Here is a 26,311-nt window from a genome sequence, read left to right as displayed (position 1 = left end):
CATTTCGCTCAGCGATGGAACCCGGTGAGGACCTAGAGAACATGAACCTTGTTAAAGTAGGCTTCCCATCTGTTCAGCACTGCAGAGACCCAGTGTCAGAGTTCGATGGAGATCAGCAGTGCGGCTCCCAGAATACCAAGGACGGGCTGTAACTCTTGCACTTAGTAAGATTTGCTGATATGAAGGTGCAGCGAATAATTGAGAGCTCTGGTGGGTTTCAAGTGCTTTGTGCTACAGATCATCTAGAACTGACGGTACCCTTTGCTCCTGGGTTAAACTAACGCAAGACAATCTCTTATAGGCATAATTATGCACCGGCTATTTTAAGGGTGTTGAAAAAGGAAGCTGACACAAAGATAATGTGGTTTTGGTTATAGACTTTTATTTTGTAGAAGAAGAAAACAAATCCCCACTGTCCCTAACTTCCTGCCTCAAAACTAATACTAAAGGGTCCTGTCGGAATGTCTGTCAAAGTAATTTCCACCGTCCTGTTTCGCAACCGATTTCTATCCCTCATAATACAACTAAAAGATAAACTAACAAAGTTCCTTCTTGAGGGATAATGGCTCCCTTCTCCTGCTTCTTTGATACCATTCAAAAAGAATGTTCTCTTTCAACAAAAATACCAGGGGGAATGACTGCCTTCCCCTGGCTTGCGGGTTTCAGTTTTCTTTACACAAGCTCATGTCCAGGAGAATGACTCAATTTCCAGTAAAACCAAGAGGAATGACTCCCTTCCCTTGGTGTCTCTAGCTCAAGACTCTGTTCCGGAACAAGAGAATGCCCCACTCCTCTTGGTTTGACTTTTCAGAGTTCATTACAAAGCCAGTGGGAATGGCTCCCTACCCCTGGTGTCTTTATCAAAAATCCTGATCTGGTACCAGGAGAATGACTCCCTTCTCCTGATATTGCTGGATATCGTTTTTTTTATTCGCTTCCGCTTTCAATTTTGATGCACACTTGGCCACTGTGATCTATTGTTAGCAAAGTCCCAGTACTTCCCTGGTGGTCAGTGGTTTTCTCTTTCACACTATGACGACGAAGATTTCCTCTTTGGCCTTCAGTATCTGCTCTTGGGTCCCAAACCATTCTCTAGTGGTCAGTGGTTTTCTCCTTCCCACTGTGATGAGGAATCCTCTGGTGCTGTCAGTTTCAACTCTTGGGTCCCAGACCCTTCTCTAGTTCGTGGTAGGGTCCCCAACGCTTCCCTGGTGGCTTTCTTTCTGCCACTGGCACAAGGAAAATTGTGCTGTAGGGACGACTGACACTGGCTAGGCCCAATAACTGCCTGTCAGGATTAGTCAGGCGAGTACAAAGGCAGCGAATATGGCAAGGGAAATGTGCACCCAGGAACTACGACTCAGGTATGCTAGAACCCAGGAGTGCAAATAGAGTGTGACATCAAAACCAATATATGAAAAGGGATGTGGGGTAAGCACCTGACCGCGAGGAAAGTCGGCAAGCGCCTTACCCCCAATTGCTGTTACAGGTACTGACAGCGCTAAACCCACGTGGAGGGCAAGCAATGACAGGATCTGTGTACTAACACTCTTGATGGTATTACATAAGGAAACTTAAGAACTGTACTCACGAGGACGAGATAAACCTCTTGAATGTCAGCTAGCCCACGAATCCTGTTGAAGAAACTGGGACCCCGAAAGGCTAGAGCAGCAATGGAAGGAAAACTAAATACCTAAATGGGAATAGTGTTTGCAAAATAGTGAGGAAAACATAAGCATTCACACAGGAGCTAGCTACTACCGCACACCACACCTAATAATCAAAGGGAAAATAAATGCAGAAGTGCAGTGGAAAACATGGAATGGATCCTCTAGGAAGTAAGGATCAGGAGCAGGGAAAAACGAAATAACCTATGCAAACTTCTCCCTACCCCTCCAAGGAAAAGACAGGAAACTAAACTAAGAGGAAGGCTAAGGCAAATGGGTAACAGCAGCAAAGGACAGAGTCAAAGAAATATAGAACACAGACAAACTGGGCTGCATCTAAAAGGGGAAAGCACTGAAAATTGCTGCCTGCAAACAGAGGAAGACAAAAAGGGAAAATCAAGGGAGCAGAAATCAATTAGCGCATGAATCCGAAATTCAGGGCGGAGGAAACAAGAAAACAGGAACAAGGAAGTAGGTACAAAGGCAAGGAACCAGGAACCAGGGACTAGTCAAAAACAGGAACACTGCAATCGATGACCAGCGCTGGACTGAAGTAAGACTGAGGCTTTTAAAGCTGCTTAACGAGCACACGCCTCGGGTGTGCTGATTGCTGCACCTGCCGCCACAGCTGTTACCTATCCTTCACCCAACCTTGTGTTGCAAGGGTGGAGGTGGAGCAGTGGGCCAGGCATTCTGGGAAGCATAGTCATTTGGTTAAAGAAGCATGCTGGCTGCCAAAAACCTGGAATGGATCCGGAAGGGAAGTAGCTGGAAAAATAGGGATTTAGCGCTCCCAAATCATCACAGCACTGGAGCATAAAGTTCGGAGGAAAAGTCCAGTAGGGAATAAACCCCAAATCATGTCCCCAAATGGTGGGAACGGGAGCGAAGGGAGCGAGTCGTGACACTGCCTCCTTCTCACTGGGCCAATGGAAAACTCTCTCCCCCGCCCAGTCCTGCATCCCCTCCGGATTTCCTGTACCTCCCTTTACCTCCTCGGGGCTCTAGGTATATCACTGGGGCTTTCTGGGACCGTGATCGGCTTTGTCTGCTCTTCGCAACTCCCTGTGCAGCTCTGCTTCCTTCTTTCTCTCGGTCATGCGCTGGCCCTACAGAAGCAACAGACAATTCCCATAGCTGCTCACTGCGTTCTTCACGTCCCTCTCCTGCTGGACCGCCAGTAGGATTTGATTCTTATGTGCTAGGGGTTGCCTGCACCTGCGTCCTCTCATGGCTGCGCTTGACTCTGTGGCCGGCCTTCCATTCTCTGATAGCTCTTTGTTGCTCTTCATACTTTGTATCCAGTTCCTCCCATGCGGTTTACAAGAGTCCTTGAACTCTGTTGATGATTGAATCGTCCTGCCTCCGCGGGGCTACCTCATGCCAGTATAAATATAGTCAATGATCTTTGTGTCCTGTGCTCTTCCTCATCCTAGCGCTTTTGGTGTTCTCGGTCACAGTTATACATAGGTCTGCCTTCAATATAGTGCCTCTGAATATTGGGGAGGGTTGGGGAATGTCAGGGAGTGACGACATTCAGTGACGTTCAGTGAGCTGTACCCCAGGTGATCATCCTTGTCCCTACCCATGAGGTCCTCTTGCATTACAACACCCCACGGGACTATTGGGTAGGGTCTGCACCTCCCTAGCCTCATGGGAATGGGCTCCCCCCACCCCCGGGGAGAAGTGACGACACCTTGTGAATCGTCACACTATAACGATTGGGGCTTAGTCTTATATAAGTAACTCTGACATAGAGGAATACATAAATTACAAAAAATGCCAAAGTATACTACAGTGTGGCATGACCCTCCAGAATAAGCGGCCATCGGCGGAGAGACGCTAAGCAAAACGTACTTTGATTTTAAATTGCCAACAAAGCTGCATCTCTTGGTTAGAGGCTATGCTAGACGCATCACTACCAACCACTGTTGGGTAAGATTTTCATATCTATGATACATCTTCCTGACCGGTGTCAACCCCAGAACGTTTTGCTTTGACTGGGTAACTATTTACATTGTCACTGGATGAAGGGAAATCGTTCCCTCCCTCCCCCTCATCTAGTCTTTACTCTTTTTATGGGTGACCTTTTTACGTCACTCCATGGAGTATGGTTGAAGTTCTAGTTTCCTACAACTTTCGGCTTTTCTGGGTTGCCCCTTTGGGCTCCTCTGTTAATTTATCTTTCATGTACTTGGGTGAACTACAGTTCCCAAGTAGTAAAGCAGGATTTTCATCCCCCTTTACATTTTATATCGTGAGCTAGCACACCCCTCCTTATGTGGAGTGCCTGGGGGGGATACAATCCCTTTCTTACTTAGTTACCTGGTAACATTTTGTTACAATTGCGAGTTTTACATGAATGGCTGGTGGCAGTGGTTTTACTTTCGTTTTTATTACTTGCAGGCTGTTAATTCAGCCTCAGTAATGCACAGAAGGGCCACCATTTTTATAAAATGGTGGGCTCCTTCTTTTTTCGCCATTTCTTGTGTGCTTGCTGTTTCTGAGGTCTTCCCCTGCCATTCTAGGTGGCAACGACCTCAGTGGCTGTTTTGTCTTTGGCGGGAATTATGTGGATTCCCCACCCAGCTTCCAGAGTTTCTGGAAAGGCAGAAAGCGAGGGTTTTTAGGGGAGTTTTCCTAAAGTCCTACTGGTAGTAAGTCTTTAGTAAGCTATCCCAGTGGTGTGTAGATCCCGCCTACCCCAAACTCTTAGTATCAGTATGTACTAACTCAGGACCTTGGTAGAGTGACAGAGCAGTTAGGCTTATCTTAAGAGAAAGATGTGAACTGGAGGTAAGTACACTGAAGTTATATAAAAGTCTATATTTATTATATTTACACCAGAATATTTACTTCAGACATTTATACTAGAACACTTAGGAGTACTTGATAATACACTTAAAAGGGCACCATCACTTTTGTGTTTGTTTGCAGTTACATTTGTAGCAACGTTAGAAAGGGAAAAGAAAATGTTATCGTATTAACGGTTACTGCGCACTTGTGCGGTTTTCAACAGTTTATACGGTAAAGCATTTACTCTGCAAACGCATATAGTAAAGGGAGGAAAATGGTTAGTTAGCATAGCATGAGTTTAGTCCAAGGTTCTAGAGACAGTTTCTTCACATAATAAATCCTAAAACGCAACCCTAGCTAAAGGCAGTTTGGAGAGGGCTTGAATTCTTGACAAGCATCGAATAATGAAGAGTTTCTATGGATTTCTTCCAGTCTCTAGTGTTATTGAAGCAGCAAATTAACAACTAACAAGGGAGACCTGAAAATGAACTCAAGAAAGGGACACAAGGAGCAGCTTGGCTCTGAGTTAAGAGGGGGTTGCCCTGGACACCTATGCGTGCATTCCAACGCTCTGGAGTGCCTTCTTGGAATCGGGTAAGTAACACCTTTTTTCCCCACAGTACCTTAGGTTAGGAGAAAATGTTTGTGCTGGATGCTTCACGATGTTGCAGCTCTGGACCCGACCTCCGGATTCCTTGGTCTGATGACTGAAGGCAGGACAATGGACAGGATCTCTTAGCAGCAGTCTCGAGGGAGGACCTGTAGCAAGACTTTCAGCAACTTCTGGGTTCACTCTGCGGTTTTGGTGCTTTTTCTGCAGCACCAACAAAGGACACGGATCGTCCAGTCAATCATATTCACTTCCTGCAGTTCCCATGCTCTGATGAGGGGGTCTGGGCAAGTTGATTGATCAGATTTCTGGAGTGTTCTTACGGTTTCAGCAAAGATTTGGACGGATTCGGCCTTTCCACAACAATGCCATCGAAATGCCCTCGAAATGGGCAGCAGGTCTCCTGGTATTGGGGTTCTGCAGCTCTGGAAACTCCTAGGACCTCAGGAAATGGCTTGTTTCAAACTTCGTCTTGGGATTGGTTGTTCCCACCAGCCAAAGAGAAGGAGTCGTCCTCTTCGGAGCTCCTCTGTCGCACAGAAAATGGGGCCAGGACAGCAGTGGTTGCCTCACGGTGTTGCAAATGGTCAGTAGGCGTCACTGGTTGTCTACTTCTTCGGTTACTTCAGCTTCCAGTAGTCGACTTGCTTTTCACTCCATAATCCTCACATTTTTAAACCGTTCCAGCACACACTCCTCTGCAATATCTCTCAGCATTTTATGGAATGGGGTGTTTGGCTGTCCAATCAGGACTGCCATCGGAGCTGGGCCTATTAAGGCATTCTGGAAGACAAAAGACGGGGGGGGTGGAAAACTCCTCCCCCACTTCCTTCCTGGCCAGACACTCTGGAGCCTAGGCAGGGACACCCAAGGGTTACCGCCAAAGGCAAAACACACCCGTAGGCCTCCTCCTTCCAGAATGGTAGAAGTAGGTCTGACCAAGAACAACCACGCTAGTAATGGTGCAAAAAGGAGGGTCCCAAGTTGGTACTTGGGTGCCCTTAATGTGCACTACCGGGGTTATACACAATAGTTGGTAGAACACGTCCAGTCCCACCAGCCATTACTAGCTTTGCTAGATTCGGGTTTGTAATCAAAGTATCTTCCGTAATTCCTAAATTCACCATGATACCCTATTAGCCCCTTTTCCAGGCCTTTAATGGGAAGTCTTCAGCGGATCCATGGTCCTTTAGTATCAAAAACGGCTCTGGTGTATCGGGCATGATGGTCTTCTTATATAAGGCCAGGGTTTTCCATACTACCATTCCATGAATGGAGATCAAGGCCATTTCTTTCCTTATAGTTGTTATTGGTGGTGTTCTTGGTAGCCTTAGAGCCCATCTCTAAAATAAACCTTCAAGTATGTTCCACATTTTCCAAGGCAATGATAGCAACGCTTCCGCTCCATATGTAATTATTGGGACGACTTTCATCTTAAGTCCAGAATAGACCGGAACGTAAACTTGACATATTTTTTATGGATTATTGTGGCCTGAGATGCTAAGACTTTAACACACACCCTCCGTTCCAGCTGCCTGGGCTTGTCCCAAATGCTTGAGCTTATGAAGACTCCCAGGTATACCATGGGCCTCATAAGTTTGCCAGTCCGGAAACAATGGTACCGGTAAGCTTGCCGGTACCGTTGTTTCCAAACCGGCAAACTGCGAGTTCTGCGAGCAGGTACCTTTCAGCCTGCTAGGTTTGACCTGGCGGGCGGAAGGGCATCTGCGTGCAGACCTCGACGGATGCACCGGCACCATTCACGAATGGTGCCGGTGCATCCTGCCTCCCCATTCCTATTGAGTCTAATGGGACTCAAATGGGAATGGGGAGTAATATTTTCCGGCACCCACCAATGGGAATTATGCGAACCGCCAGGGCTGTAATGCCCCGGTAAGTCCCCATTGCCAGGTGCTGGAAAATTCATGACTCCGGTATTTACCGGCACTGCTACCACCAGGGTCATAATGACACCCCATGCCCTTTACCAGTGGGAGTTCAACTTGGTTCAAGTACCATCTGAAGGGCTTCTTGGGTCTGCCCTCATTTTTCTCAGAACCATGACGTTGGTTTCCCCTCGTTAATTTGCAGGCTATTTTTAAGGATATACTTCTGTAAACTGGCCACCCCCCTCTGTAAGCCAATCAGTGCGGAGTCCCTCCGGAATAAATCATTGGCATAGAGGGACCACGCTAATGGAAGGCCGTTGATTCTAGGTTGAAATGCCCTGGCTTCATTTAGATATTCGCAAAGACCCGAGAGGAAAAGGTTAAAGAATTTTGGGGCTAAGGGGCAGCCTTGTTTTAGCCCTCTCTGGGTAGGAATTTCTCTTGATAGCAATTCATCTACGTTCAATCTTACCTGGACTTTGGTGTTTGTGTAAAGAGCTTTATTTGATTGCTCCCAATAAGTGTGAGAGCAGTTCCATTTTGCCATTTTCTCCCACTATAGTTGCCTCTCGAGTGCCTTCTTAAGGTCTATGAAGGCCACATATATTTCAGTATGATTTCTTTTTGTATTGCCTTCATTTTTAGAAGGTTAAACGGGAACAGATTGAGATCTGTTACCACTCCCTTGGTGAATCCAGCTTACAGAGGATCTCTTTTTCCCATCTTGGTTATACATGCCTGCAGATGTTTCAGTAGTATGGCTGTGAAATGTTTTCCCAACACATTCGAGCACTCAGTCTATGAATGTTTGGGTCTGTTCTGTTACTTTTTTTGTAAATCAGTACTATGATCGCCTTTTCCCAGGAGTCTCATCAATCCCATCTTAAAGACATCCTTGAAGAGTCGCAAAATAAGCAATGTCCATGTCGCAGGTTGAGATTTGATGGTTCTGTAGGTCAAACCATCTGGGCCCGGAGCAGTTGTTCCAATTGCTTTTTTAATTAGATCATCCAAAACAGGGCCTCATCAAAGGGAATAATCCAGACTCGGGCTCTCTGGCCGGTACATTTTTGTTCCATTGGCTCCCTGGATCCAAGTTCTGGTAAAAGAGCACTCTGTTCTCTTCCGTCACTGCATTTGTCAGGATTGCATCCTGGGGTGTCGATGTTTTGTTGACTAATTGTCACATGGCCCTGATGTATCTTGATGTAATTTCTTTTAACATTGTCTCTGCGTCAGCCTGGTTTTGTTCTGCTTTGTGGGCATGTTGCCAATTTTTGTGTTTTCTATTTCTCAGTACTTCCATATTTTGATCCGTTTTTGAGGATCTGATCTTGCGCAGGTCCGCTCTTAAAGTGGCTTTTTATTTCTGCTATGGCGAGATTCTGTATATGTTTATGGATGACTCTTATTTTACCTGAGGCCTTAGGTAGAACCTTAAAGTCAAGCAGAAGGGGGAGGTAATTTACTTCGGCTCCCCGCTCCACTCTGTAGGATGTAACTATAAGTGCTTCATCCTTGTGTCTGACAAGGATCCGGTTTCTGCCTTCCGATTAGCATTATGTCTCTTTAATCTGTTTTATTTGAGCTCTGCTAATCTCAAAGGCAGATGATCTTTTTTTGTTGTTTTTGTCACTTCCAGGTGACTTACCTGGTTTCTAATGTCCTGACAGACAAAGATGTAATCTAAGGTCATAAAGTTCATCCTATTTGACCAGTTGGCTCTCCATGGTTTACCGCCTTTTGTTTGACCATTTAGCATTTCAAGTTTCCTGATTTCCATAGCCATTGTTATGCGGCGGCTCTAACCTCAGCTTTATTGGACGTGGTTTGAAAGTGTATTTTAACATTGGCCATTTCGTCCAAATAGGCAATATTAAGATCTCCACAGATTAATATTTGTGGGGGATCTGACAGGGTGATGTGCTCGTCCAGTATATCAGTGATGGTTTCTGTGAAACTCGTAAGTTGGATGGCGTCCGGGTTCCAATACAAATGGAGTATGAAGAAACTTTGCTGTGACGTTTTTATAATTTTTTCGGGATTGATAACCGGATCCTTTGTATAAAGGGATTTGGGTTCCAAGATGAAATTATCCCTATTCCAATTTCTGATTTAACAAGGGTAAGGAGGCCTGATGAAGGTCGCCCTTTTTCTCCTTTGTATGCAGGATTTAGATGCACACTGTAACCATCCACAGTCAGAGTTTTTATACAGGTCTCCTGAAAACAGAGGATTTGATAAGATTTTAGGTTTATGTTGGTGTTAATAAGTGTGTAAATCCTATTGTATTCCACAACATCAGTGTTAGTTGATTTTTCTCGTTTGGAGTGCTAAGCTATTTGTCATTTCCTTCAAGTTGTTTCACTGAGCGTCTGCATCCATTGTCCTTATAGGTCTCGCCTTGTTTCCCTTCATGCTCTGTCTTCTCTACTCTCGTTGATCTAGCTGAGTTATAATAACAGTTGATAACATCTTGTGTTAAGTGTTTTCCTCCTTTACTATGCTATTTCCTAAGTGACTTTTTTCGCCGAGGTCCTGGGTATCCAGCTCTCCATTGGAAGGATGTGTCCGGTTGTATTCCTTCCGGATTCCATTTATGGTTGTGTACTTAGTCTCTATTGGAGAGCTCAGAGGTGATGAACACTTTTGCATTTCCTCCAGTAACTTGAATCGCAGGGGGAGGAGAAGATTAGCCATTTCTAAAAGAAAGCATTTAGCTGCATTTGAATGTAGATGTAAAATTGGATTATCTGAGCACTCTTCGTTTGGGAACTCTACCGTTCTAATATCCTCTGTTTTCAAAAATATGTGCAATGTTATGTGAAAGGACAGTCCAAGGACATTGTGGCGGTTCAGGATCAAGCCGCCATATGCTGCGAGAAGACGATTTAACTGGAAGCAGTATCTTCTTACGTCATCCTTCTTTTTTCTGCCACCCAATTTCGTATTGTCATACCTCAGGCATAGTGATTTTGTATCTGTTTTTTACAATTCCGCTTTTCCAGGTCTTGACAATTTTTTTTGCTCCTCTTTCTTTTGTCAATCAATACCTATGTTCTTGGTTTGTTATAAGTATATATAAGGTTAATTTACTCAGCTGTGAATTGGTTTTACCTCTTTTCCAAAAGCAATGCTGTTGGTTTCACTATTTCTTTCAGAGAAGAGGTGTATAAGTTCCCCAACTGGATCTTGTTAAAATAAGTCTGCCTTAGGTTTTACCTACCTAGAATAACATTGAGTCATTCATAAACTGTAACATAGGGTGTTGCTTTCTGTGATCTTTTTTATACAGATGCTAAAACAGTCTTGGGTCTATACAAACCTTAAAGTTGCTGATGGCGCCTTTAAAAAGTATATAGGTTTTACCTAGCTTAAGTTACCTGTATGCCATCCTAAAATGGAGTTATTGCTTGCCTCATCGTGTGTTCCACTGATCTGAAAAGCAACTGTAATAGCATATTACACCATTAGGTTTTACCTGCCTCGAATAGCTGTGTGCCGTTCTTAAAAAGTGTGCTTTAGGTGTAGCTGACCTTGGGCTGCCTGGTGCACTCCTAAATTAGTGTAAATAGTACTCGTTTATCTTCGACTGTGTTTCACTGAGCTGAAAAGCAACTGTAAATGTATATTACACCAAAAAGATCTTCGTCACCTAGAATAAATGTGTGTATCATAAATGTAGTTATAGGTATATACTGTTCCTTGAATCTGTGTTCCACTATTCAGAAAAGTATCCTGGTAACAGGGTTGGTTGATTATGTGATTCCTTAACTGAGGGTCGCTGCATAACTGAGAGGGTTTACCTCCCCTGAATTACTGTAAAGTAATCTGAAAGTAACGAAGGGTTTTACCTCCCATGAATAGGTGTGCCCTATACTAAATGTGTATACTAAGGTCTGACCTACCTAGAAATACTGTTAGTGTTCTGAACAAGGTCTATGCTTTGGTCTGTGTACTTTAAAGCATAGTGTTGTTTTTATAAGTGTGGTTTTATATAATGTGATAGTACTTATTTACCCAAGATTTACCTTGGCCTTCTTATATTTAAATAAACCCCTTTTATTATTTTACAATACAAATTTTCAGTGTTTCTTTGGAGCACATTTGTACTATTTCTTTGTGTTGAGTCTATAGCCCTCTCTCCCTCCTAAAATAATCCTGGCTGCCCTGTCACCGCTACCGTATACTCTGGTTGTACAGCCTTCTACTAAGAGTGGAGTCTTGTACTGTTCAGTTGAATGGTTTTACTAAGCCTTAGTTGGACTTCAGAAAAACTGTCCTAACAACCACAAAGCAAGGTTTTGGAGCAGCTCACGTTGGCAAAATCAATCTATGGAATAAACCATGTTATACAGTAATACAAGTTGGTGGCAGTGAGGGATAATTCACAGTTGGCAGACCTTATAGTGGAAATGCAAAGGATGAATAAGGTACTGGAAACTTTCAATAAAAAGGTTTTAGAGCTAATGCAAGACATGAAAATGAACAATTCACACAACTGGCCAATAGGATGGAGGACAATACAAGAAGAATCGGTGCCACTGAAAATAACTATAACCCGCTTAACAATGAATTAGATAATGCAGTTCGAGAGATACCTAACATAAAAGCTGGATAAGCAAGAAAAGAGTGCCGGGGCATCACTACATTTCTTCATATTGTGACAAGGTCGGTGAAATGCCCCTGTCGAGAGGCGATGGGAACCCCTCTGTCGGGGAGAAATTCAGAGCCAGTCCTACCCCCGAGGTGGATGATGGCAGTTGAGGGCCCCAATTCCTGTACACCTGCCCCTCCAGTGCCAGCTTTTTTCGATGAAGACCACTGTTATCCAACAAGTTCTCTCAAGAACTGGTACAAAGGTACGTGGGGCGGACAGCACTCCAGGAGCAGCAATATGAATAAATATCCAGGTTGCCAGATGAAACGGCCAAAGTCTCCACAACACCAGATTATCCTTTTAGTGCATTGGATGCAAAATGTGCAGGCAACGACGCGTTTCGCGGTAACAAACCGCTTGTTCACATTAAGTCTTAACCGCAAAAATGGACTAATAAATGTATCCCAGTCTCTATGGTTACATTGCTTAACTGTCTCCAGACCGGGATGATCATTGGCTAAATAGCCGTATGCACGAACGCGGACATCTTGTAGTGGTGCACAGTTGCAGAGAATGGGCAAAATAAATCTTACACGGTGATGTCTCTCTCGTAAAAAAAATGTGAGAGAGAAACTACTTGTGGAGAGGCGTGGCATCCATTCAAACAGAGGCGCGAAATATATGGCCCCTATGTAGACTACACGTGCAGCTGAAGTATATTGTATTGTACATTTATAAAGATTTAGCAACATCGCTACATGCTACCGATAAGCGGAATCAAATGAGAAGGAAAAGAAAAATTCATTTAGTACGATGCCGTACAAATATAACTAGAGCCGTAAGACATGACCTGCTGATAAGCTGTGTGCTGCAACCGCTCATTTGAGTGGCCAGCGCAATTGTATTAAGAATGCAAATACATGTTTCTATGGAGGAAAAAAGTTCAAAGGGGCAAAGATAGTTAACACAGCCGCATTCGCCTAGATATAAAATATGAATGGAATGGATGCCACTTATGTTACTCCATAGGAAAAGAAAGGGGGCACCTTTTCTGTAAATGTGCAAGACCAGATGAATGTTTTTTAAAGAGCCAGTCAATAATATAATCTCTATTTGGCCCAAGTGGGCTACATGACCATACATTGTACAAAACTGGAATAAAGTAATTTTGACATGTGTAAATATGCAAGTATATAAAGTGCCCAGTGCTTCAGTAAACAAATGTATATTCAACAAAGGTAAAGGACCATGTGCAGCCATTCCAAAAATAGTTAAAAATGTGTCCTAAGGATGTTGCTTCCTATTGAGAGTTAAAAACTGCAGTTCAGCAGCTCTGTGCAAAATATGCAATTAAGTGCCAAGAAAAGTGCAGTACTCCACACAATGTGTTGTGTATTGCATATGTGTAAAAAGCATTCATAAAGTGCCAAGGGCATAAGATTAAGGTGACTAGCTCAACAGTTCCTATGTTTAAAAATGCAGATACAAACCACAACTAGAAGCAGCAATACATCAACTGACCTTGGATCAATTTAGAGCCGTGCCTAGGCTAGACAGAACAGTGCATCATAGAGACCCTGATGTGAATTATGCTGAGAAAAGACCCTCTTTGGATACAGGCCTGATAGAATTGAATCAATGATGAAATATATAAAAACAGTGATAAACATATCAATAAAAGAAAAATGAATAAGAGAAAAATGTATTCATTACCAGCATCTACAATTTGGTGAAAATCCAAACTGTAGTGATCCAAAAAACCTCAAAGCAATCTCAAACCTGAAAGATCTAACAGTAACGGGTGAGGTTGACAGAAAAAGGAGAGAGGTGTGTAGATCATCAAGAAGTAGTACAGGTGTTGCGTGCATGGTCTGTATCTTTTTACCTTCCCGAGATAAACAGACCACTGGAGGAGAGCATAGGAAAGCATGCAGGAATGTACAGAGACTGGGAGGTGTATGAAGAGCACATCTATATGAAACATTAAGATCCCAGGCAGAACATGAAGAAAAGAAAACGTAGAGGGAGGTGTATGGCTAATCGAAATTGTATTTGGTTCCCAAAAAAGTATAAAGTTACTCATCCAAGTTGTGTGCTTTTTGTGCATTTAGTCTCCTATCATAAAATGTGTTTAGTTTCCAGTTGTCTTGCATAAGTCCACGATTCCCACCTCTTGGTAATTCCGGAACTGAGCAGATGCCAAAATATCCCAAACCATCCAGTTTACTGGCATGTTCTGTTTTGAAAATGTGCCACCATAGGATAAGACTGATCAAAATTTGTAATGGCCCTCATATGTTGCAGCACCATCAATTTGAGTTTACTGCCAACATACCACTTGTCACATGGGCAAGTGAGTACATAAACCACATGTGTTGGTATTTGTAGAAGCAGCTGAGCAAAATGAACTTTTATACATTACAAGACAGGTAAGCAGTGAAGCAATGTAGAGTGTTTAGCATTGGTGTGATGTGGCTCTTTAAGCAGTAAATAGGCGGGTTTCATGATTGTGTGCCTTTTGACTTCTGCAATGTGTTCTATCATGTACCCCAACATAGATTCCATTCCGATTCAACATGTGACGTGACAGTAGGAACTTGTTCCACTTTGGGTTTTAAGGGCAAACCTAGTGTGCTTGAGTAAAACCGAACATTCCATTATATACCTATAGAGCCCAAGCATGAAACCTACTTTTCACTGATTCTTTGGTTAATATTTTGGTCTCTTTTTGTATACTTAGGGAATGCAGCTGCAAACGTAGAAAATGAAGGCTTTGAAGACACGGTTTGCTTTCTACCACCGATTTTGTTGAATTTTGAACTCCCAACCGACTACCCATCAACCTCTGCGCCAATATTTACACTTAGCTGCAAGTGGCTCTCGCCGATGCAGGTTTGGCATAAGTATGTTTTGCAGCTTGATAGACAGCGTGTGAAATCTTTTGCCTCAATGTGGTTAGTTAAACATGGTATTCGTAATCAATGCATTAGGTGGCAGTTCCAAAAATCAAATTAAAAACTATCATAGGTCATACTTTGCTTCTATGGCACTGGCTGCTGCTTCATGGCCTCCTAACTTCTGATTAACAAACGTTACCATGCGCTTTTCCTTGTTCCCCGCTGCTCCCTGAAATGTTTCTGGAGGAGCAGGATACTTGCATGCTGTGTGACCAACCTAGTTCCATGCCCTCTTCTAGAACAGCACTAATCTATGGATCGGCACACCCACCAGGACCTGTTTTTTGTGTTTAGCTGCCAACAGCAAAGCTATTATTACCTTCTGAGATCGTAGGGCCTCATTTGTTTTACTGAGGATTTGGAAGGCCTTGTCTCAGTGTTATAGGTCCTTAGCCTCATCAAAGCAATTGCTGTTATGTTCTATGGGATGTAGGGTTATATGTTTTCTCTTTTCAGTTGGAGTTTCAAAAGCAGGGGTTCCGGAGGGCATCTTACTCTCCACAATGCGTATGAGACTAGTTTGGGTTTCGTTGGCCTGTAGCATGAAGTATTATGCATATTATAGCATATATGGCATTGTTATTAAAAAGATGCTTTTAGAACAGGCATAAAGTTTAAAGATTTTATTCAAGACAAGCTTTTACAGGTGTTCAGGGTCTTCCACAGTGCAGTCCTCTTCCTCAACTTGGTCTGGAGATTTGAGCTTCAATCCACATCAGGTGAAGATTTGACATTCCTTCTACCATGTGTCTTGGAACTTTCTAACTGCATTTCCCAGTATGTTCCATTCAGTCTCTTCCTTGGTGGATAGATTCTGTGAACACCAATGTAATTTCCCAGATTGCACATTGTGCATAATTGCATAGTGATTCTCCACTCTTTAATTCTCCACCAAGTGATTCTCAACTTCACTGCTTAGTGGGAGGGCTCTGAGAATTGTGAGAAACCTGACCGTATTCTCCCACCTACTCCCCCAGGATCTTACATTCAGTTGGCCAGGGGAAAGGCCATCACTTTTGGATCCCGACCCTGGAGGTGGACAAGTGAGGGAGGATCTCCTGAGTGGAGGGTCTCAAGGGATTGGGAAGAGAATACCTGAGGGTGAGACGTGGTATTCCCCCTTTCCCCAATACACTGTAAAGACGTCTCCCTCAGCTTTTATAGGATATTTCCAGTCCCCTTCCATCTCCAACAAGTACTGGGACGAGGAAGAGGCGACTGAGAGTTAGGAAGATTACTTGTAGAAAATGTACTTTGAGGAGGAAGAGCAATGAAGAGGCCTCCTGCACTACACCACTAGGCTGTCCCTTTATTGAGGTCAGGCAGAGTCCGGCATTGAACAACAAGCACACACACACACCTGTGTTAAATACCCTTCCAGTACTGACCTTGAGAAAATGGATCCTAAGGGTCGGGTATGCCACACTAATTGGGCCAAGGCGAGTGGGGCAGGGGAGGCCATAAACTCCCACCTGAAACCCCTTAACAGGGCTCAGGTGTTTAAAAAGGTGGGGCTTTCAGCAGTGACAAGAGAAGTAGTTTGGAGAGCAGAAGGGAGGCTGCGTGGGGGATCCATTCTCAGTCCCAAACTAAATTCTAAAAGTAAAGCCGAGCGAGCAGTGTATCCGGAAGGAAGCTAAGAAGCCAAGGAGCAGGTAGCTGACTGGAGAGCACCCTGGAGAATCTGGAGAACATCAGTGTGCCGAGACGCTGACCCGGTGCTTGTGAAGGGCTGTAGCGTGACTAGGGAAACCTGTCTCCAGGGGGCCGGATTGAGGCAGCCCGTCACCTGCTGGCGGTGTGTTGAGAAGTGATTGTTCTCTTGGGACGTGTGCCTGTCCCAAGGGGGTCTGAGGAGCAGGTGGTGAGACCCTGACCTCGATCCCATATGCCTGGAGAGGACTACTTGCCAGCACAACGCTACCCAGTGAGTTTCAAGCATGAAAGTGAGAGAAACGTGGGAGCATGCGGCTAGCTGGAGCTGGAAGGGAGAAAGACCGTTTGTAAGCTGCACAAAGCAGAAAGCAAGATGTATTTGTATTGTTAAATGTAACTGCGTGTGAGATAAGAGGACATCTAATTGAAAGGTATACAGAAGGAATCAAGTGAAAAAGAAGTGTTCACTAAATGCAGAGCTGAGTGAAAAGTGAGCAAAATACTTTTCCCCAATATTCCGAATGCTGAGCTGATTGAAAACTGAAATTAAGATTGTTGAACATTAAAGTAAAGAGGAAGAGAACTGCTAAAAAAAAAGTTTTGATCATTATTTGAGAACTGTGAAGTCCCATAGCGCAAGGAAGAGAGGCATTATGGGAACTGTAGTCACAAGCCAATGAAGAGGAGAAAGCTGTGATAAAGGAAGAGAAGGATTTGAAAGTAGATAAGTGTGCGAGTGACCCGAAAGTGAAGTAAAGGTGCAAGTGAGCACAGGAGAGTGAAACAATTATGCAAGAGGCACGGAAAGAAAAAGAACAATTGCAAAGGTACACGCAAGTAAAGAAGTGAATGTGCAAGAGACATAGTGAAGAGAAAGAGAGCCCAAAGGAAGGTGCCAGGGGCACAGCAAGATGAGAGAAGAGAAAGCCAAAGAAGGTGCAAGTGTGCCCAGCAAAGTGGAAGATGACAAAGGTTGCAGGAATCAACTGAAAGGGTAAAGGACAGAAAGAAAAGCAAGTACAGGAAATACAGAGAGGGGCCAAAGATCAGAATGGTCGTGCTTAGGAGGAGCAAAAGAACCTAGCGTTTTCGAAAGTCTCTGATATTAACCCATGAGAAGGTTGTGTGTAGAAGGAACTGTAAATAAAAGAAGGGCACATTTTGACAAGTAGAATTTTGTGTTTAAAACTGAAGGGGGCTAAGTTTGGGGAAGGGAACCCTGAGAGGCCTAAGAGAAACTGCATTGTTAACTTAAACTTGTGCTTGGAACTGAAGGGGCCTGAGCTTGGGGAAGGGAACCCTGAGAAGTCTAACAAAGGTGAACCCTTATTTGGTGAAACAAGGAGGCATAAACTTGGGGAAGGGAACCTTGCGCAGTCTGGAAGAAACTTATATTTCTGTTTTGTCTGAAACCTGAAAGGATTGAAGCTTGGGGAAGGGATTCCCCAGGAACTAAAGACATTGGGAGTTGTTTGAACAGTGTGCAAGAACTTTGTGGAGAAGAGCTAACAAACCATCTCTTTTTGATTGTCCTGAACTTTGATGATGCTGACCAAGCCACACCTGGTGACAAGACCGCCTGAAACTAGTCTTGGTATATTTCTTTTTGAATCACTATTTTTTCTTTAAAGCGACTTCCTACAACATTTTATCAGAGAGCGAGGGCAAGCAATGGTTTAGACACACATTTTGGTTTTGGACTTTCAGACATTGACGTCCCTTAGAAACATCAGTTAAGGGAATCATCCCTTTAGCGTTATGGCCTCTTAGGTATTACACCAACCCCAGCATTATAGTAAATAAAGGTTTTGAAACTATAACTCTTGAGTCTGTGTCTCTCGATACCATGCCTTTCTCAAAGAATTCAGACTTTAATTTCCAGAGAACATTGTTTCTCAATTCAATGATTTCCCACTTACCGATTCTCCACTGCACCTCTTCTTCAAAGGGCTCCTAGATCTGAAACTTCAATGTCCAAACTATATTATGTCGCAACTCCCCCTTTTCTTTGGATGTCTCAGAGTTTGGACTTGAACTAATCCTAAAGTGCGATACTTCTCCATTCCGGCAACATCCGTAGGCCTGTTTATGACGGGTGTAACGGGTCCTGCTCTTCATGCGGTAAGCACTGCGTGGCTGTGGATTCCTACATGCTCTGTTTAGTGTGTGTCATCCCAGAGCACAGGTGGGTGGATTGCGCTTTGTGCCATGCCTTTTCACCCCTCGCACTTTATTGGTTAGGGCACTGTCTTCCACAGATCCCTTCCGAAGCAGATCACTGAGTTTGTCGGATCGAAGAGGTCAAGAGCTTAGGTAAGCTTGCCACCACTTCGCACAAACTGGTAGGACGCAAGTCCTGCTGCGTCTAGCCACCGCCCTCCCGGGGCTTGCTCCGATGCCACACAAGCTTTTACTGGTGCGTGCGCCGATGACCATGTGAGGTCTAAGGCCGGGTCTTCCAGGATCCAAGGTGACATCTCTCCGTCGAAAGTCTCCCAGGGTTGGTGGACCCAAAAGTCTACGACCTATCGCAGAGTCCACTCTGAGGGCTTTAAGAAGATTACCAGAGATAGCCAGAGGCTCCGTCTGGGTTTAAGAGTTGCCCCCTAGGGCTCTGAAGGTTTTACCATTGACTGCTCCGACTATGGACCTGGTCGTTCTGGTGATACCTTCAGCCACTCCCACTTTAGTGATTGCACCTGATGTATCATCAGGTGCAACACCAGTGGATCCGGCACCAAGGCCATTGTTGGAAGATCTAAGGCAGGATACAGGCGACAATTATGACTGAGAAGAATCATCATCCCCTTTGTTGGCAAAGGCTATTCACAGCCACATGTGCAGGGGAGTGCAGGATTTCCTGGGGCTACTGATACCAGAGGAGATGGCTACGGAGCCAGTGTTCTTTCCGGCATTTTGTCTTTAAATAAGGAAGATAAGTCTGAGATATCTATTCAGCGAATACTGAATGAAGCAAATGGTCTTTGGAAGACTCCCTATTCCACGGCAGTAACTAATAAGAAAATTGAAGCTAGATATCGCCAGTTACAATAAGAAGCAATCATTCTGGCAGCTAATCCTCAACTGCAGTCTTCATTTGTAATGGCTGCCACTGTTATTGCCAAATCCTGAGCATCCACTATGTTTGCGGATCATTCTCAATCTCCTCTTTCTAAATAGGACAAAGATAATTGAGTCCTAAGGAAAAGATCTATTTAAATGGATTATTGCATTTATAGCAAAGCAATGCTGATGCTCTTTTGACAGCAGCCAATCAGCGTTTGTGGATGGACATTTCAGATTTCCTACAATATCTCCCAACTGAGGGAGTTGCAGCTTTTAAATCTGGCTTCACTGAAGCAAAGCTAATAGCCCAGGATCTTGGACAATCATCCATGCACCATATTGACACAACCCGATGGGCAATTGGTGTGGGCATTGACATGCGACGCATGGCCTGGAATAAGGTCAGACATTTCAATGAGGTCACGCAGGACAAGATCATCTCCCTTTTTCACTCGTCCACCGATTATCTTTTTTTTGTTCACCCTTACCCAGTCCCTTCCTTCTCCCGATGGAATCTACAGCTTCAGTACTCATTCTGGTGGTTTGAAACGTTCTTCAAATCAGGGCGATAGAGGAGTACCCCCAAACCTCTAGAAAGAGGTTTGGGATTTTATTCTCGCCTCTTCACTCTACCGATAAAGTACCAGTTGTGCCTGAGGACAGTGTTGGATCCGTCCTTCCTAAACCTTTTCCTTCCCTTAGAGGAATTCAAGATGGTTACGTCAGTGCAAATACGCCCTCTGCTGGGGAGACTGGTTTTGCACTATAGATCTCAGACTCCCATTTACATGTGCCCATACATGCATCGCACAAGAAAATCTGAGATTCACACTTGAGTCACTACTTTCAGTTCTGGGTTCTTCCTTTTGGTCTGAATTCGGCACCTAGAGATTTTTTCAAAATGTATGATTTCAGTCGCAGCCCACTTGCCATCTGCAGTAGTCCGCATTTAGACTACTGGCTTGTCAGAGAGGAGACATTTCAGGAAGCACTGTCCTCTCTCCAACCTCTACTCCACTTATTGTACAGCCTGGGTTATCAGTCAACCAGAAAGTCTTGCGTATACCGGAACATCAGATTTGTGGGGCTCTAGTGGGACTCCAGTTTAGGTAGCGTTTTTCCCAAATCAGAAAGTATTCTGGACTTCAAGTTGGCCACAGTGCATTTCCTGAGCCACCAGGAGACCTCAGCCTGGTAGTTCCAACATCTCCTGGGACTTATGGCAGCTTCAATTCTAGCAGTTCCTTTTGCATGTCCCAAATTGAGACCCCTACAACTACACCTCTCTGCTTCTTGGGAGCAAGAGGTGCAGAAATAGTAAATTTTGGCCGATCGGAGGTCCGACTTGCTTTGGTAGAACAGCGAGGATAACCTGCTTACCCAGGAGCTTACCCCAATAAAAGTGATGACAACGGACTCGCCCCTCACTGCCTGGGGAGCAACTTTAGGGCAGCTTCAAAGGCATGCTCTCTGGTCCATGAAGGAGAAGGAGTTGTATGTAAACTTTAGAACTTCTGGCCACACATTTCTACGTGCAATCTGAGAATCCACCGTCCTTGTAAAAACCTACAGCATGATGGCAGGGCAGTACCCCTGCCCCCCCCCCACTTGCAAGTTGGCAGTACAGATTTGGGAATGGGCTACTCGTCATCGCATATATAGGCGTTCCACTTGGCAGGCGATCTCAACTTACTGGCAGATAGACTCGGTGCGTTTATTTGTTTGTTGGTTTGTTTATTGATTTGTAAAGCGCACCAAACCCGTAGGTATCTGGACGCATTGCATAAAATAGAATGGTTACAAATTACATACATATTTACATACACACACAAATTACAGGCAGAGTAAAGCATTGGGAAGGTAGCAAAATGAGCAAGCATGAGTGGGGTATAATACAGAAGGACAGGTATGGCAAAGGTTGTGGAACAAGTGTAGAGTAGTAGCCAATGGCATATTTATGCCACTCAAGCTTGGGTACTAGTCCAACCTGCAGACAGACAAAGGAGAAGTTACCAATGTAATAAGGCAGTATAACCGGTAAATAAAGGTGCAAGCAAGAATAGAGTACAAGGTTCAGGCCTTCCAGTTGTGGGCGGCAATGGGGATTAGATGTAATTCGTAGCTAGCCAGTTTTTAGTATTTTTCCTGAAACCTAGGAAGGTCTGGTCAGTTTGGAGGTGCAGAGGGAGGGCGTTCCAGTATTGGGCGGCCTGAACAGGGAAACTGTTCCCACCTGCCCTTTTCAGGTTGAATTTGGGAGCTGTAATGCAACAAGAGTTGGCAGCCCTAGTAGGGCGTGATGATGATTTTCTGATCATTTCTTCTCATAGGTACTGTGGGGCAGCATTGTTTAGGCATTTATGGGTAATGGAAACTCATTTGTATTGAATCCTATCCTTGATGGAAAGCCATTTGTTTTGTCTTCTGGTCTCTGAGATATGTTCTCTGCTTGGAATACTTGGTGCTGTTCTGAGAGCGTTGTTTTGTAGTATTTGGAGTTTGTTGGTGATCTGTTTCCCAGCTCCTGCAAAGAGGGCGTTGCAGTAGTGGAGTTTCGACAGGATTAAGGCTCTTGGTAGTGTGATACAACTCTTGGTGGATAGGTAGGATTTGCAGGCATGAATAAGTTTGCATGTAAATGCTGTTGCAGAGGCTGTGGCATTCACTTCTTTGCCCATGTTCAAGATTGAATCCCAGTAAAATCCTAATGTTTTAATTTCTTTAGCAACTTTGATGATCATACCATCAATATTAAAAGATGTGTATTGAACATTAAGTTTACTGAGGTTGGCTGGCTCTCCTAGAATGAGGAGTTCGGTCTGGTCATCATTCAGGCACAGGCCATGGGCAGCCATCCATGCCTGAATGATTAGGTATATTTTTTTAAGAAGGGCTAGGTCTGTGTCATAGTCACCAGAAAGAGGTAAGTGTATCTGGGTATCATCTGCATAGTTAGTGTAGATGATACCCAAATGATCCAGTTTATCAAACAGAGGCTTAGTCAATATATTATACATTGTTAGTGAAACACAAGAGCCCTGAGGCACTCCACACGTGATTGGGGATGGATCTGCAGCTGCCGAGGGAGAAAAGGCTCTCGTTGATCTGTTGTGAAGAAAGGATCGAATGCAGTCTGAGGCTTCTTGGGAGAAGCTAGCAGCAGAGGACCAGTGTTTACAGAGGTCTTTGTGATGCACCAAATCTAAGGCGGCTGATAGGTCTAGTAGGTGTAGCAGGGCACATTGCCGGTTATCCTTGAGTTGGTCGATTTGCTTTTTCAAATAAATCAATGCAGTTACAGAAGCCCGATTTGTCTTACTCCTAAGAGATTGTTGGTCTCAAGCTATCGCTGGCTCTGGTGGTATGCAGCTTTATCAAGTATTTTAAGAAGGAATGGGACCGTTGTGATCGGCCTATAGTTAGTTGGAATGGATGGGTCCAGTGATGCTTTTTTTTAACAAAGGTAGAACCCAAGCGTCCTTTAGGTAGGTTGGGACGTTGCAGGTACGGATTTATTTATTTATTAATTTAGTGATAAAGGGGCTAAATCTCTAGTGGCTTCTTTTTATTATTTGAGCTGGGCATATATCTCCTTGGCATCTAGAAGCCTTGAGAGATGCGATGATCTTTTCAACCTCTACAATGGAGACTTGTGAGAATTTTGAATTTCTGGGGGCGGCAAGGAAGGTTTTCTTCTGGTTCATAGTAGGTGTCTGAGTTGGTGATTAGTCGTTTTGCTGCAATATTATACTGGAGCGTAGAGATTTTGTTTGTGAGAGCATTTTGTATGTTAGTACCCCATACTTTATCCTTAATACAGGAATCCTCCAGTGGAATGGGGGATTCCATTTCCCTCAGTATCGCAAAAAGTTCTTTAGTACTGGAACTGGCTTTAATGATCCTGTCATTGTATGTTTCTTTTTTAGTTCGTAAAATCTCAGCATTGTATTTGCTCGACATTTCAATCAGGTTAAGTTTGATTTCTTTAGAAGGCAGATTTTGCCACAAAACTTCTAGTTTTTTTTCGCTGCTTGCATAGCTTTTAGCTGGGGGGTGAACAATGCATTAAGATGGGCTTTCGGTTTACTTTTCCGGATTTTGAGTGGGGCAATGGCGTCTAATGCTTGAGTCATAGTAGAATTGTATAATTCAACTAGCTCAGTAGGGTCCAAAAGATTCTGATGGGGAATTCAATGTAGGTATCAAGAGGGGCAGGAGCTTATCCTTACTAATGTTCTGTTAGCTCCGCTAACAATCTAGTTAGTCTTGGAACCTATTAGCTTGGTCTGAGTGGTGAAGGATATGAGATAGTGGTCAGTCCAGGTCGGAGGTTTAATAGATGTGATTGCAGTTTCGCAATTGAAATCAGTTACCCAATCTAATGTTCTACCTTTCTCGTGAGTATGCTGGTAGACTCTTTGCGCAAGGCCTAGTTCAGTTAATGTGTCACAGTCCCTTAGCTTGTTGGTAGTTGGGTGACTTCAACTTGGGTTGCCAGGACCCTAACAGCAGTATTTGCGATGTGGGTTTGGTCTTCTCCGAGAGTATAGTAGTGATGAGTTCCTCAAAGGAACCAATCGGGCCTGGAGGTCTATATATTAGGTGGATAGTTGGTGTACTTTTCTTAGTCGTGGTGCATTTGACTAAGTAATTCACAGGAGTTTCTGGTGAGTCTGGAGCCAAGCCTTGCATTTCTATCTCTTGATCCATTGGCTAGGAGTTAGTTTGTGCTACTTTGGTAGTGGGAACTAGGTCACTGCTGTGGGCCTTAATGTTCTAATTTAATTCTGGTAAGAATATTGTTGGTCTGATGTTTGTAAAAGGCGGGTTTAGATTAAGAGGTGGCAGAATATGTGTAGGTTTAATCCCTAATGGCGAGAACGTCATGATTATTGCTACTTTTTCAGGCTTTGGAAGAGGACAGTCAAACGTTATGTCATGAAGGAAGGCGCCTGCAAGAATGAGCAGGAGAGTAACTATGGGACAGCTTGTAACATGCATAGTATAATCAGAAGTAGGCTATTAGTACAGGTAATCCTGTGGCATGTGGGCGAGAATACTATAATTCTGAACGTGCCTATAGTTTGTTTTGTGTTGAGCCTAAATCAATACAAAATGCAGTATTATAGATTGCACAATGAGAGGTAGGCAACATGAACATAGGCAGCTGGGCATTTAGTCAAGTGGCATGGTGATAATTACTAATCACGGTAGAAGTACCTCTTAATCTGAGCATTGTGCAGCAAGCATTTGTACTTAAAGCAGAGGTTACATCGGTCTATATAAAGCCTATTGGAAGTTAGCACAGCAAAGCATATGAGCAATCTAGCAACAGGGTACTGTGTATATGCGTATTTTTAACAAATGTTGCATAGGAGAGCAGTGTCATATACACACTTAGGCCAAAGTAAGTAGGTCTATAGTTGAGCAGTCTTTCATGCCGGCACCAGTCGACTCTATCAGTAGAGGGCGACGCGAGACATACGGGTGTTCGCCCGAATCGCATAGGATTCTACAATGTCTATCGGGCTAATAGAAGGTATACATAAAATATGAGATACTTATAACGTGTATAATGCACATTTAGTAGCAGTCGGCCAACTGTGAAAGCAACACCAATACTTTGCAAGAGCGTACAAGCTTGGAGGCAGCAAATGTTAATTGAAATTGCAGCAAGGTCAGCCGAGATGCATCGATACATGCCGGCTATAGACAGATTGAGGTTTTACATTTAAGCCACGCAACAGGGCATAGAACTACATAAAGTAGGTGCATAGGTTACAAACATTTCCTTTTTGGCTGATGACGGTTGTACATGGTGCCTTAGGCTACTTGAAAGGTACAGGTAGACCCATAGTCATGGATGGGGTGGCCGGGAAGGCTGAGAGATGAATAGGAGTTGTTAACAAATGTACATCTCTGTAGACTTTCACCTTCTATTTGGGACTCAGTTGAATTAGTCAAGGTAGTGGCTTGCATAGCTGTCAATAATACTCCGTACAAGGGAAGAGAATTCAACACTCTCTCCCGAACCACAGAAGCCGAATGAAGTCGACCCTCCACCCATGGTTGGCACAGGCACCTGATAGAATAAACAGGACACCACGTGGCAGCCAATGGGGGGGGAAGAGGAGTTAGGAAGAGGTTGTGGATAGGGTGGGGGGAAATTAGGAACACCGGTAAGAGGGTTAGGAAAACATATGTTGGATAGGACAAGGGAAAGCAACGGGAAAAAAACCTACCTATTTTCCTCTGAACACTTTACACCTGTATCATGCATACCATACACATCATATAGACCTGAGATTTGAAACACCTTAATACGTGCATCTACCATAGTCTTAGACCTGCCCCTATGACCTCATAAACACAAAACATAGATGATACCCAGCACATGTCATACTTGGGAGAAAATCCCACAATGAATCAACAAGCACATGGCCCGTGGGCTTACAGAAAACAATAAGTATGAACACGTAACATGAAACGTTGAACGTATTTGCAGCAACATGAATAACAAATAACATATGACCCTTTTGATTTTAGAACGTGATTTGCTGTCAAGCAATGCAGTAATGGCTCTTCCACCCGCATTGATAAATGAAACGAGCGAGCAAACTTCTAGCACTGGATTTCAAGGCAGCAGGGTACTAGAAACAAGGACAAAACTGCTTATGTCCGAGCGGTAAGCGCGCCGTTCCACACACAGCAAATAACACCCTTATGTGCGTGATTCTGCCCGCCGCCACTCGCCCTGTACTTAAGTCCGGGAGGCCCGCGAGCCTTCCCAGACGTAGCAGTTTTCAGCTTCTAAAGTGGATTCTGCCGCTGCCGGTAGTCTGTGTTCCTGTATAGAGTTTTCACATGCTGCTGCCTGCGTCGTAGTTTTGCCTGCTCCTGCTTCGATACAAAATAAGCCACACCTGCCGTGGCTCCGTTACTCCTTATAAACGGTTGTTAATCCTTACCAGCTGTGTCAACGGCCGCACGGCCCGCAACTACAACTTCCCCAAAGAATGCTGGGAAATGTAGTTAGAGTTGAATTCGTGAATTCCACAGACCTCTACCGT

General features: G+C 44.0%; 1 protein-coding gene across 6 annotated transcripts in view; it reads left to right on the top strand.

The window, feature by feature from the left end:
- The window catches only part of RNF14 (ring finger protein 14), a 561,830-nt gene that overhangs the window by 70,816 nt on the left and 464,703 nt on the right, over window positions 1-26,311 (top strand). For 3 of the 6 annotated variants that reach the window (XM_069652473.1, XM_069652472.1, XM_069652475.1), the window contains one exon: window positions 14,303-14,454. The exons of 2 other annotated variants lie outside the window; for them this stretch is intronic. In XM_069652473.1, the coding sequence (XP_069508574.1) occupies window positions 14,303-14,454 (152 nt within the window). Of the gene's footprint in view, window positions 1-14,302; window positions 14,466-26,311 lie in introns of all 6 variants that reach the window. One more of the 6 variants, XM_069652478.1, reaches the window with a different exon arrangement.

Source organism: Ambystoma mexicanum, chromosome 3p, assembly GCF_040938575.1.
Source record: "Ambystoma mexicanum isolate Mex_15411 chromosome 3p, UKY_AmexF1_1, whole genome shotgun sequence".
Classification (NCBI taxonomy): domain Eukaryota; kingdom Metazoa; phylum Chordata; class Amphibia; order Caudata; family Ambystomatidae; genus Ambystoma; species Ambystoma mexicanum.
The sequence above is the reverse complement of the archived record's forward strand: the minus strand, read 5'-3'. Positions and strand labels throughout refer to the sequence as shown.